General features: G+C 44.4%; 1 protein-coding gene across 1 annotated transcript in view; it reads left to right on the top strand.

Annotated features, from left to right (window-relative positions):
- Positions 1 to 10,940, top strand: part of LOC119661130 (sialin) — an 82,529-nt gene extending 71,589 nt beyond the window's left edge. Inside the window, exons 7-9 of the mRNA XM_038070329.1 lie at positions 8,958 to 9,090; positions 9,154 to 9,395; positions 9,460 to 10,940. Of these exons, the coding sequence (XP_037926257.1) occupies positions 8,958 to 9,090; positions 9,154 to 9,395; positions 9,460 to 9,651 (567 nt within the window). The 3' untranslated portion in view covers positions 9,652 to 10,940. The remainder of the gene's footprint in view (positions 1 to 8,957; positions 9,091 to 9,153; positions 9,396 to 9,459) is intronic.
- Positions 10,941 to 14,487: the final 3,547 nt, after the last annotated feature.

The following is a 14,487-nucleotide window of genomic DNA, read 5'->3' as shown; positions in this document are numbered from 1 at the left end:
TTAGGCTTATTGTACTGCCCCCAAAATCGCTTATTCAGCGGCCTCTCATCTACGCCGTTCGCAGGCCTTCCTAAATTTAAGAAGGACCTCTTAAGGCAAAGAGTGCGCAAATTCTTCGTACAAAAGAACTTTTAAGATGTATATTCATCCAGGGTCTGAAGAGGCGAGGTAGCTCCATATGAAACGCAGGCCCATCTCCTCTTCTTTCTCACATTGGCTACCTATAGCTGGGAATACAATTCCACCTTTTCCAATTTGATAGTTTGAAGAACATGTCGTGTTAAGAGCCTTAATAGGGTTTTTATGTCTCCTTCTTCAGGGACAATAAAAATAACACTTTAGACGCCTTTTATTCTCCCAAAGAAATCGGTAGGAATTCAAATTTCTCAAGGGCTGCATAGCCCATTGTAGCTTCACCCTTCGGAGCAGACTTGGTTGGAACTCACATAAAAATGTACCTAACGTTCTTAGCGAACGTGACTAGTTCAGCCTTCTTAACCTCCACTATGAGTCTGTTACAATAGACCATCCGATCAATATGTGAATTTTCCTCCATTTCAGCATGTAAAGAATCCAACTGGTTAGTAGCGGATCGATTCCATACTGTTTTTCCGCGCTATATATCGCCGTGAACGAGGCATTATTAATTATCCCTCTATTCCTAGGGAAGATATAAACCCTAAGACTTCACACTTATACGGTTCCATCCGATTTTGCTTATTTAAGGTTCAGTGGGAACGGTTTTTAAGTTTCAATTCTAAGTTTCAATTCGGCATCTATTCGGCACCTAATTGAAACCGTATAGAGCCGAATGTTCCTTCGACGCGAATACGTTTTATTAGGTTTCAGTACGGTTAAAATTCGTTTGTAAGGAACGAAACAGCCAATCACACACGCATGGTTCCGTCTAGGTTTTGACGGTGAGTGATGCGTGATGCGTTTTAACGATAGGCTGTTAAAAGTCGTGGGAACCGTATATGTGTCACACGAACCTTAAGTGATACTATTTGGTATACCAAAATCCAGGTTTTCGGTGGAGCCCTTGGAAGTGCACTTCAAGTAGATGATTTGCGGTTTCTGAGTTTTGGCTCTGTAAAAGTGGCTTATTTAGCTAATGGCTACATTCTTTGACATTAATCCATTTCAACTTCAAGGTCGCCTCAAACGAGTTAGTATCTTTGTAGAAGCATCTTCATTATTATCGTTCAGTCAAGCTTTTTGCGCCTCTTTGTGCCCAGCCAACATCTGAAATAGATTGCAGAGTTTGGTTGATGAATACCCCTATCCTTCTTTTTTTGTTTTGGTAACTCCGAGTTCCATTATAGTGCTTTGCGTCTTTAGCCTACTAAGGAGGCAGCTTTTTTGACAGCCATTCTCATACTATTTGTAATCATCCAGGTTGTTTTTATTCAATGTTGGCAATAGATTTGATATGCTACCCAGTATTGGTAACTCGGGCGTTTAAATTTAGGTTGTACGTAGTCAAACTGCTTTTCGTGGATTTTGTGCTGATGGGGGTGGATCCATATCTATTACGAAATCAATCAAATCAAGCTGAGAGGTTGGTATTGTTTTATACTTGCATCTCTCCGATAAGAACTGTCATTTTGGCGTATGCTCTCGTGATGTCGATGACCGCTCGCCTGACAGTAATGAAGAAGTTGGTCCATTACCGAAGTTGAGGATCGACAGCTCGATCTCATTTTCGATAGACGCCAAGTTGTTCCAGAGCCTAGACGCCAATATGTTCCTCATCGGGAAGCCAGAGGAAGCTTGTTGAACGTTAGCAGTTCAAAAATCCTTTTCGGGGAAGGAGAAAATGTAGCGCCTGAGTGAATTGTCCGCACTATTGTATTTTCAACGCCAAGGTATAATCCTGACAATTTATGTTATATGTCTACCGATTCAAGCATTGGTTGGTTGGCGATGAACTAGAATGCTTTCCTTCGTGAGTTGTTCTCACCTCTCACTGTCATAACCTGGGTTTGTTGTCGTGATATAAGACGCATCCATCGGCTTTAATAGCCTTGGCTTAGACGTTGTCGACCGAGCCTTCTAAGGTGAGGAGCTGGCATCATCAGAGGATCGCTTTCTTTTCAGTTTGCCTTAATCGCAGAAGCCTTGGATGATCCTTAAACCTTGATACAACTTGGGGGTTGTGGTTTACCTGTAGGCGGTTTGCCTGAAGGTTGTTTGCTCGAAGGCATTCGTCCTGAGGTCAGCTTGTCGAGAAGCAAATGCTTACTTAAAGGAGGCGACTCCCCCCGCGTGGAGTAGAAAATTTAATAAAATTAAATAGATATTTTATTAATATAGAGCTCCCAGCTAATCATCCTGAGGGCGAATTGTCTCTTTATGGCCGTATTCATATATCAATACTTTGTGAAAGCATTCAAAAGGGTAAAGGTAATCAAATTCATACTTTGCGAAGGTAAGGAGAAATTATAATAACCGCCACATCGCTGCTACCGAAAACATCTAGAACTAACATAGATGCCAATTGGAATTGAGGAATAAAATTAATTCAACTTTGGTTTCTGAAGAGTCGTTTAGTGTTTCCATAGAAAATTTCCAAAGTGGACTTAACCGAAGTTTTTGCAATGATGTGGGTATTGCAAGTTAGGTTGGTAGGGCTATGAAAGATTAGCGGTTAAAGTACCCTTTGCCATCCCCGCCGGTAGCGCCAATTCCATTCGAAGAGTCCTGCTAACAACAAGTTGAGATGCGGACCCAAAGAGTGAAACTGTCCTCCCAGGGTATCTTCCGTCAGCATTGCCACCCGATCCAAGAAACTGTCAATCGGCATCGAGTCAGGGGCTCGAGAGAGAGAGAGAATTTCAGGCCCCATCCGGATACTATCTTACCCACGCGGTCGTCCGGGCGATAGCATAGATCGGTAGTAAGTCTTCGAACCGAACTTGCAGATGGTAAATGCGATGCTCCAGCATGAGGAGTAGAGGTATACGGAGGAGGATACGGATACGGTGTGTGCTCCGGTGGGAACTTAATTCTCGAATCTTCTCCCGCAGTCGCTTAATCGGCTGTACGAGCGCAGAAGATCTGTGAGAGTGCAGGCTATGTCCGGTGTGTCTTTGCCAAGAGGGGATGAGAGGGGCTTTTACGTCAGCGCTGGATGGTAGGTCCACTGACGGTGCTGCAAAGCCGGCTCAAGCTCCCATTTCCTTCTGATGTCGGGCGACCACTTGCCCAATGGGAATTTTGGGCACTGCTTCAGCCCGCTTCGACTCCACTTGCTCATCCTCCAGCAGGTATATGTTTACTGAAGCTTGATTAGAAGCCACGACGATATAGTAGCAATGTAAAGAATTCAACTGATCAACAAAAAATTTATTGTAAAAGTTCGCGATATTTGTGCTCTTCCCTCACTCCCACAAAACGTTAGTAGTCATAAACAAAATCTCCCATGAAGAAGAAAGTAAACGACCACCCGCCGACTAAGTACATTAATCAGCCCAAAGCTTTTTAGGAGAACAAAATGATAGGGTTGGGAAATTCTTTGTGGGGAATCTGATCGTAAGCCTAAGTCCCTTTCACTCCAGCCTTCCTCCCAGCTTTGGCTAGTCACGATTCAAACCAGTTACCCACAAAGTCCACAAAACGCGCCAATGAACCTTAATTTTAATATGTTGAGTCAATAATTTGAGCTAACTTCTCGGCAAACATTTAAAAGGTGAAGCTTCTGTGTTTTGGATGGAAAATATCCATTCTATAATACTTCTTTCTACATCCTCCACTCAGGCATATTGGCAATAGTTTCAGCCAGCTATGCAGATGAATTCGCTGAAGAGCCCTATTTTGAGCGTCGAGCTCGAATTTACAAGACGATAGGATAGGTTCGTTCAGGCATCAGAGTACTCGCAAGCGAAGGAAGCTCTGATCCTAACACTAACAAGCCCGGAGGGCATAAACCCTAAAAGATAGCGGGAATACCGTCTTTCGGACCCCACGTTGGGCCCAACTCTATAACGTACGCAACAACTGTGGCCCCACGTTGGGCGCCAACTTTGTTACGTACGAAACAACCCTGCCCCCACGTTGGGCGGCAAAGTTGTTGCGTACGTAACATATTCTGCAGGCCAAAGTGAACAGCAGCGGAAGACCCTGGAAAACAGAAACGGACGCACTTCTCTCTATGAACACTGCAAGCGCCAAACCGATCGCAGATAGTCCACTGCAAAGCGAGTTGGGGAAGAAGCTGAAAGAGGAATACCTGCCTGAAGGAACCAAAACCAAAACCAAAACAGAAGATAAAGACGGATAAAAGGAAGGAACTCGCTACGTCGCCAGAGACCCGTCTATCCAAAGACAAGCAAGCTACAAACCACAATCCAATAAAAGAAAAGACGAGGAAACGAAGAAGAACTAGACCATTGGTTATGCTCATTAAGCCGACGAAAGGCAAGACATTTGCGGAAGTCCTTAGGACTAATCCACTATAAGATGAAACCAGAAGACAATGGAGGAAAAGTGTCTTCCATACGGAAAATAAAGAGTGGCGAATTTCCCGTCGAGCTAGGTCCAAGGACGACTAACAAGAGTACGTTCTGCAAAGCGGTTAAGGTCACACTGGGAGAGAAGGCTCTCGTCTCTAGTCTAGTGCCCATGTACTCTCTACAAATCCCTGATCTAGACTGCCTTATAGAAAAGGTTGAGGTAGAGGAGACCGCAAAGCGTGAATGTCGGTATAGGCATGTGTGAATTCTCGAGGCCAAAAACACGCTGTGCTGGAAGTCACCGGACAATATGCGAAGAAACTCAGCGGGAGAATCAAAATTGGATGGGTACTTTGCAGGGTTCGATTACGGATAACTCATACCAAGTGCTACAGGGGTCTTTACTATGGATACAGGTAAGCAACTTGCAAGGGACTCGAAAGGAGGACAGCATACCGTAGATGCGATCAGGTAGGTTACCAAGCGAAGACCTGAAATGAAATCGAAAATTGCGTTCTCTGCCTGGATCGTGGTGTGTTTGGTGAAAGCGTTGCACATTTTGTGGTTTCGGGGTAACGTCTAATCTTTAGGGCGAAATTAGAAACGGCTAGGACGCTACTAACATAATCTGCATTCTACAAATTAACATGCATCCGAGTGCAACCGCTCACCAGTTGCTAGCGCAGTTCCCTGTGGAGGTAAAAACGGACCTAGTGCTAATCAGCGAGCAATATTGGAACAAGTACCCAGCTTTCTGGCATCTTGACTTATCCGGGTACCATCGCCATCTAGGTTCGGGACAGCATTCAACTTTGTGTTCTTGCCTAAGGTCGAGGGAGAAGGATTCGATGTTCGGAGCAGAATTTTCGAATTACCGTCCGATTCCGTTGCTGATCCACATTTGAAGATCTTGATCGGACGTTTGACTATGGTATTCGCGAAGTCGTTCAAATAACCGTGAGTCAAATTGGATTTGTCAGAAATTACGGAATTACTGTGGCATATTCCTATTCACTGCGCGGTTATTCATGAAGAAACACCAAGAGATTGGAACTAAATAAAACAGAATTTTTAACGATCATCCCAAAGGAAACAGGCAACATCATTGTCAGCGGTTGTGATCTGCCTAGAATTGAGTGATTTAAATATCTTGGATCAATGCTATCAGTTAAAAGTGAACTGCTGCGGTGAAGGTGCTTCACGCATCAGCGCAACTTTTATAAAGTGGCGTTCTACAACTGACCGTCTCTGCGATGGACATATCAATGAACGTTTCAAATCGAAAATTTACCACAGTCTCGTTCATCCTGGCGTCCTTTGCGTTCCTGACTACTTACTAACTATCAAAGATAATGAGCGATGCCTCACGGTGATGCAGACGAAGATGTTGCATTCGACGAGTGCTGTAACATGCTATAATCACAATCGTGATCGATATGGGGTTGTGCCGATTGTGCAAAAATTGGGGAAGCATTTTGGACAATATGGACATGTAATTCACACTGAAGGGAATTCGCTAGCCGGGATTGGTCTGAGCATCAGGGTCGATGGTAAATGACCATAAGGCTGGCCGAAACAATGGTGGTTTGATACGCCAGACTCTCACATCTTGACTAAATTCAGATCAGACCTATGACCGAACAAAATTGGGCAATCGATCAAAACCAGTCGACCCCTCGTCTGAACGGGACAATAGCTTAAGAAAAGGAAGAAGAAGTTCTTCATCGACGAGCTTAGGGTTGCCTCTCAATCAGGGTTGGATCGCTGCTTCTTCTTCTTTTTCTTCAGCCAAGTGGGGTCGGCGCGTCGTGATCGGTTTCGCCATTTGGTTATATGAAATGCCTGACCTGGATGGAATAAGGAGGCTTTTAAATTCCTATCCAGCGTATCAAATCACCGTTTTTTCGGTCGGCCTTTTGGTCGTTTACCATCAACTTCGATGTTCAGACCAATTTCGGCAAGTAAATTCTCGCCTCTCTCGCAATTTTTCCACAATCAGTGCAACCCCATATCGATCGCGGATATCTTCATTTCGGAAGTAATCAAAACGTATTACATCACTAGTCCAACGCAACATCTTCGTCTCCATTACCGCAAGACGCCGTTCCTTGTCTCTTATAGTCAACCAACACTCAACACCATAGAGAGCGTCAGGACGGAAGACGTTCTGACGTCCTGACGTTTGGAAGACGTTTGTTGATCCGGCGATCATAAAGAACACCAGTCATGGAACGCCATTTCATTTAGGATGCGTTAATGCGTGAAGCAATTTCATAACGCAGTTCTCCATTGGCTGATAGTGTTGATCCGAGGTATTTAAATCGTTCAGTTGTGGACAGTGACAGTGACAGTGACTGTGCCTGTTTCATGGGGATCGGTCATCAAAACTTCAGTTTTATTTAGATTCAATCTGAGACCGTGATGCATGAGGCGATCATTCCATTTTTGGACAAGTTGCTTGAGATCATTTATTTCAACGATTTCGCGAATACGGTTGTCAAGAATGCGTTCAAAAATTTTCATGGTATGAGAAAGTAACCTTTCTTTTTCCATATTGGAACTGTAATACTTTCTTGTCAGTCAGATGGTGTTCCATCTTCCTGAAAAACCCAATTAAAGAATTCACTGAGCTACAGTGTGGGGTCCCAAGCCTTCGCTTTCCAGAGCTCAGATACAATGTCGTCAGGTCCTGTTGCTTTCCCCGATTTCATTCGTTTTATTGTCTCCTCAATTTCAGTTGCGTTGACAAGAAGCTTCTGGGGGTTTAACGTGAATACCTGCCTTGTAGGCATAATCCCGCGGTCCTCTTCGGGCACGGATTGATTTGGAGACCACAATTAGAGCCCCGCCATGACTGGCACAGCGATACTGATTTATACTGAGTGCAGGTTCAACATTTATACCAATAGATGTAAGGCCTACCTAACACTTCTACCGCGATTAAGGGGTGCGGCACCCGAGTTGTGCAGCGCAACTCCACGCTTGAGCTCCAAGGAGCTCTGCCCACGATGTATGTAGGTATAACCACAATCACCATGAACTCCCACAAAGGGGCCAATACTCGGACTGAGAGCACATCCTCCAGGAATTCTCCTGAAGCACAGGCTCTCAGAGGGCCATCTCAATTCCCATGGTACTAGATAACTTCCGGTGAGGCTTCGTGGCAAGAGCCACTTCAGATGAGTCCTTTGCAGACTCCGATTTGATCGCCCTCCTCAAGTTCGTGGGGACGACACTCCCCAACGGGTTATCTGATTTGCGTTGACAGGTGGAACTGCTCTAAATGTCGGCAATGATTGTGGAAGCTCTTTGGTTCCCGGTTCGGATTCTTATAAATTTGCCAATTGGCCAGCGTTTTGTCGTGGAAAAACTTGTGGTAGGGGCGTTTCTTTTCACGGACCTTCATTTCAACATCGCCATCAAATCCAAGTATCCCTGTTGGTGTGCCGTTTACCTGGTTTGGTGATTTCGAGGGTTGCAGAGGCCGCTTTGTGGATCGAAGCTTTCATTTGGTTCCTCGATTCTTCCACATTCATAATGAGATCATTTCTTCTTTCTTCTAACGAAATCGCCACCATTTAATGAGCGGCGGACCAGTGCGTTCCTTACGCTGTTTTATCGGTGGCTTAGGTGGCGTAGGATGGCAATCAACGGCCGATGTTGAGGTGCGATGATCTCATAGGGAACGACTTTGCAATCAGTGACGGTGGTAAAATGTCGGCGTCTTATGAGAATATAGTCGATTTTCGTTTTACTGTTCCCACTATGGGACTGTGCCGATCGTGCAAAAATTGCAAAAGAAGCGTTTTCGATGGTATGAACATGTTTTGTAATTCGCGCTGAGAAGAGCTTACAAGCCAAGATTGGTCTGAGCGCCAAAGTCGATGGAAAACGACGAAAAGGCTTGTCGAAATAATCATGGCTTTATACGCCAGGTGGCGATAAAGCATCTGGATTTCACCCTAATTAGGCCTATGAGCAAGCAAATGGTGTAAACGATCAAGACGAGCCGACCTCACTTTTGAACGGGGCAAAGGCTTAAGAAAAGGAAGAAGAAGATTCAGGTTCTTCATTGACGAGCTTAGGGTGGTCTCCAATTGGGGTTGGTTTGTTACGTTCGAAATTTTATTTTAATTTTTGTTGGTTCTTGATTCGCGTCCATAGCCTCTGTTCACCGTTCAGGCGCTGGACAGGTAGTCATCCCTTGGCTTGGTGTTTGATTACCATTCACCTTGACGTTACCCCTCTGGTTCTCTCAAGGTTTTTCCTTAGCAGCCCAAGGTTGGTTATGGTTGAGGGAGGCCAACACCAAGCACTGCTGACGGGAATGAGATGTTCCCGAAATATCGGTATTTACGAGAAGCAGGAGTTCTTACTAACGAGAAAAACGATGTCGTTACTTTTAGTCCTTTAGAACTTCTTCAAGATTGAGCTTTGATTTCAATATTTATGACAAAAAAGATAATTTCAGCCTATTCAACGCATTTCTTCAATTTATTCCAGAATGGACTGCTATCATCTCTACCATACTTGGGAAAATATGTGATGGCAGTTGCGGCCTCATACTTAGCTGACTACCTGCGAGCAACTGGAAAGCTTACAACAACTGCCACAAGGAAAATCTTTACTGGACTTGGTGAGTCTAAAAATATCGACCGGATTTTTTGATTTTACTAATTCAAATTTATTCCGATTACAGCGGTTTGCCTGCCTGGCCTAACTATGATCGCCCAAGTATATCTGGGTTACACAGAAGCTTGGTCTGTCGTCATATTCACCGTAGCTTTAACCCTCAACGGTGCTGTAACGGCTGGTTACCTAAGCAACGGTCTAGATATCGCTCCAAACTTCAGTGGAACTATCTTCGGACTTGCTAATACTCTGTCGTCAATGGGTGGATTTTTGTCAGCCTACATGGTGGGGGCGTTGACATACCAGAATGTAAGTTGGGGATATTTAGATAAATCAAGGTTTGGAATCACTAATTTGTTGTTTTATGTTACAGCAAACATATCATCAATGGCAGATAGTGTTCTGGGTTCTGGCAGCTACTTATATCTTCGGATCTTCAGTCTATGTACTCTTCGGCTCCGGCGAGCTTCAACCCTGGAACAATCCCCCAGAGAAGACCTTGCGAAACGGTGATATTGACACAGAAGAGGGTGTTCCTCTGAAGAACAAATCGATCACAACATAAAAGATGCCATTGAACCGTATTCCAAAAATCTTAAAGGACATTGACCATTATCTATTCGTCATGCTTTCTAGGCTGATACCACGACTCAACTCATTTTGCCAAAATCGAGTACTTCCTCCGTCCCAGGAATTATTCGATAATAGTATTTTACTGTAAATAGGGAAAGAATATTTCTAAATGGATTTATTTTTAAATGATGCAGTCGCAACAGTGCTTCCGCATTAGCATCACTTCAACAAGAAAAGTTTAAGATTGACTCAAAGAAGGTTAAGATTCATTCAAAGAAGGAAGACAAGATGGAAGGAACTGATAATAGTGATAGAGGCTGTTTGAGAATAGTCGGCATCGGATGGCATTTTCAGTCTTCTAATTTAATATTTAAAATAATTTATATTGTTTTGTGTAATTTTGTCCCGAATCGGGTTAATAGCAGCGACTTTCTGACGTGTTTGTTTAAAGCGATTTCAAATGGAAATTACATGTTTTATATCGTTTCTGAGAAAAAAGTTAAGAGTATCTGTATCTAAATTGCATTTTCTTCAAGTTGGCAAAAGATAGATGAAATTATTTGTGGAGTATTTACATATTCGGCCAATTTTATATGGACATCAAATTAGATATGGTAACTTTATAATAGTTTGCCAACTTGGCCTGAATATACCAGACATTGCGATAGTATTATCTAATCCGCATCAAAAAAGATTTAGCAAGGATTATGTAAAAGATGAACCAATATAAAGACGCAAAGAAACTATCACAGAAAGACAAAGGCAGTTTTGCTTAAATTTATTGTATATTTAATTTATTTCTGCGCAACGGATGTAAAACTGCCCAAATCAAGTCACAAATCTAGTTTTCAACAAATCTCAAATCTTGGAAAAATTTGAAATCACCATCTCAACCGTAGACTATTAAACTGCGAAGCCATCACAAATTATAACATTTAAACATCAACGAGAACCACCAAATTTGAATTGATGAAAAAACCATAGAAAAATGTATTTCCAATTCGGAAACAAATATATCTTAAGTTTTTAGTACGATAATGAACAAAAAAGATATGCAAAAGTATTCTAAGTATTTGATTTAGGTTAGGAAATAAATTATGAAATTAACAAATATTTTTGATAGTTAAAAAGTATTTTCCAATGATTAATGATATTATGTAATGCACATTTGCAGTGAATGGAAGCAAGAAATTGACAATGTTTTTATAAGTTTTCAAAAATTATACAGTTGGATGTAGACTGTAGCTAGAAATGAAGCAAATAAAGAATTCTTTTGTAAAATTTGTATCAATTCAGAAAATCAATATTTTAAGTCATCCTCTGACTTCTAATGATCAGAAATGCAGGAGGTTATTAAATGACCATCACCAGTTCACTATTGTTAACCACAAGGGCGTAGTCATGCGCGCCTTGTCGTCGTCGCTTTCTTGGGTTCTCCATGTGCTTTAGGTCCCCCCAGGACTTTCCGAGACGTTTACATCTCTCCTTAACTGTCCTGCCTCAAGTGCTCTAGGGGCCACTCACCTGTCGGTCATCTCGGGAGAGTGGATTCTATAGCATGGCGTAGCCAGCAATGCAATTATCGTCTCTCCTATTCATTGACAATTCCGCCTTCCGATCAGATTGCGTTCGGCTACCAGGCCTGTGCGCCGATTGATACGACTAACCGATACGATGCAGATAGGCTCAGAGCCTTCGATTGACTGTAGGGGTCACTTTCCATGTGTTACTTCCATAAAAAATAAAATACTGAGATCAGGGAAAGAGATTAATAAAGTATAGTTGGAGTTATTCCATTATACTAAATTCTATTTAATCTCTCTTGGTAACAGGTCCCGCGATAGGCCGACAAAGAAAGTGCAATCAATGTCATTAGAAACAATATGATCGGATTGAGTAACAAGCCTCGGAAAAATGCTAGGGCATCGCACGTAGTCGACGCGCAGGACGGTCCCCGGTCCTGTCGAGAAATGGGCAAGGGTTCTTGACGCATGGACGGCGTCAGGACGCAAGCAAGTTAATTCGAGCAAAAAAAATACGTATCTGCACGCTAAATATTTTTTTTTTGGGGTAGGGTAGGTGAATGCATTTACGCACACAGTGTTGGACTCCCGATTCGGTACGTCGTCGGACTACTAACTAAACACCTCCCCATCGTCAGAGAGCTAGCCTGGAACCGTTTGTCACATTACTTCGGGCTTGTCCCCGAACTCTCCCGTCTTGCGGAGCCTTCAAATCAGGGAATTTCTTCCACCAACGGGAGGGGAGAGGAGGAAGGGAACTGTCAGTTCAAGGAACCCCCTGCCATCCGGTTCCTCAACCGGTCGAGTTCTATCTTCTTAGCAACGAGAAGGGCCCGAACGTAATGGGCAACACGTTTCCACCTGTCAGCACTCCTCAGCATCTCTTCAACAATGTTGTCTGGAGAGAGATCCCCTGTGTGTAAATAGAGCTGCTGACGAACCCCATCCCTCTTTCCACAAGAAAAAAAAGTGTGGTGGGCATCGTCCACAACTCCATTGCAAAACATACAATCCGGAGAACGCGTCTTTCCAATCTTGTGCAGGTAAGACTGAAAACCCTGCCCCTGCCCACTTAAAAATTGGGTAAGAAAATAGTCAGTCTCACCATCCTTCCGATTCAGCCACGCACCTAAGTTGCCGATGAGCCGCGCAGTCCATCTGCCTCTAGTTTCATTTTGCCACGGGAGCTGCCACTCGCGCGAGCAACCACCTCCCTTGGCTCATCTCCCCTGCGCTTGTATATGGCCTGACGCTCCTTAGCAAGAAGGGCAACGGGGATCACCCTCCCGATCACCATCACGGCCGTGGAGCGCCGTAGAGCAGGACAGAATGCGTGAACTCATCAGGAGACGTCACCTGCTGACGTAGGACCCCCAATGTTTGCCATTAGGCTACTTAACGCCGAAACTGCAGCCACATCCTTGTTCGTTGCTGCTTTAATTTGGTCAGAAAAGCTCATCTTTGAGTCAAGAGTCAACCCGAAGTACTTTACCGCTGATTATCGGCTCGCCGAACGATATGGAACGCAGGGTCGGAATTCTCTTTTTAGTCAGGATGACTACTTCGGTTTTTTCCAGTGCAAGGTTGAAACCATGAGTAGTCATCCATCCGTTTACACGTCGCACCAATATGCCGAGTTTGCTTTGCGCCTGCTCGACAGTGCGTCCAGCAGCAAGCCCTGCGACATCATTTGCATAGCCGACCAGGCGCGACTTTACTGGCATGTCGAGTTTAAGTAGACTGTCATAGGTAGCGTTCCAGAGATCCGGCCCTAGGATGGATCCCTGTGTTACCCCGGACGTAACCTTCATCCACCTTTGACCCTCTAGTGTTTCATAGAGCAGGGAGCGGTTCCTTAGATAGTCCCTCAATATCCGTAAGAGATAGTTCGGCACGTTGAAAGTATTGTCTAGTATGCCTATAATGTCTTTCTATCTTACGGAATTAAAGGCGTTTCTGACGTCAAGTGTTACGAGGAGCACCACTCGTCGAATTCGGCGGCTATGTGCCTCTGCTCGTCGAACGGCATCCACGCCTTCCATGACAGCATCAATTGTCGATATCCCTGTTCTAAAACCAAAGTGCCGGCGAGATAAATCTCCGGCAGCGCGTATCGCTTCAGCGAGTCTACTACTGATGAGCTTTTCGAGCACTTTCCCAGCAGTGTCAAGCATACATAGTGGGCGGTATGAAGACGGCAATTCGGGATCGCCTTTCCCTTTATGGATCAGCGCAAGCCTCGCACCTTCCAATGAACAGGGAAAATACCCTCTTTCGGACAAGCGTTGAATGCGCCGAGCAGTAGGTCTGGCCGGTGTTGGAATACCAGTTTGTATACCTCTGCTGGAATACCATCGGGTCCTGACACCTTCTTGTTTTTCATAGAGAAGACTGCCTGTTCCAACTCTTTTATAGAAAAAAGTGGGCTCTCCGCGCCGACATCATCATCCCATACGGGGTGCGCAGGGAAGAGTGCCCTTACAATGCGGTCTATCTGCTCGGCCTTAAGTGAACAGGGTTTTCGCAGAGCCCCGATTTTTCGGGTAACCAGTTTGTAACCGAGTCCCCACGAATCTCCACTCACCTCGTCGACCAGATCTTGCCAGTAGCGAGCGTTGCTCTTGTTTATTGCGCTGCGGAGTCTCCTTTTGGCTGATTTGTACTCCATCATTATGGTACATGCCTCCTCCCGGTCGCCTAGACGTTGTGTTAAGTAGCGGAGCCTATGACACTCCTTCCGGAGCTCTGCGATTTCCACTGTCCACCAATACATGGAAGGTTTGCCGCGCCTCGATGTCTTCCTGGACATGGAGGCTCCGCAGACCGTCGTTATCAGGTTCAAATATTGGCAACACCATTCAGAGTAGGCTCATTGATATCTGCGCTTTACAACCTGATGGTCTGGTGCCAAAAGGTGCGGCACAGAACGGGAACGCGGTAAAAATAGCTGTAAACTTTCCTAGCTGTAAACTGTTGGCATTGCCATCTCAGAGGGTTTTCGTGATGCCATCAAATGATGAAGCTCACCATTATATCAGCTGATCGCACTATTCACTTTTTCACCGCGTACGCACCGCAGACAGGTCGATTTGATGCCGACAGAGATGCCTTCTGGCAACTGTAATGAAGCTAATGGAAATAGGAGGATCAGACGATCATCCTGAGTGGCGGAAGATTACCTAGAAGGAGAGCTATCCCAGAAACCTAAAAAATTGGCGAAATTGACCGTGAAAGTCCGGCCACAAAGACTGAAGCTCCATCAAAGTGCTCGGTTGACACGTACTCACACGCCTCTGTGCGAGCCA

This window comes from Hermetia illucens, chromosome 1, assembly GCF_905115235.1.
Source record: "Hermetia illucens chromosome 1, iHerIll2.2.curated.20191125, whole genome shotgun sequence".
Taxonomy (NCBI): domain Eukaryota; kingdom Metazoa; phylum Arthropoda; class Insecta; order Diptera; family Stratiomyidae; genus Hermetia; species Hermetia illucens.
Note: the sequence above shows the minus strand (reverse complement) of the source record. Positions and strands in the feature narration are given on the sequence as shown.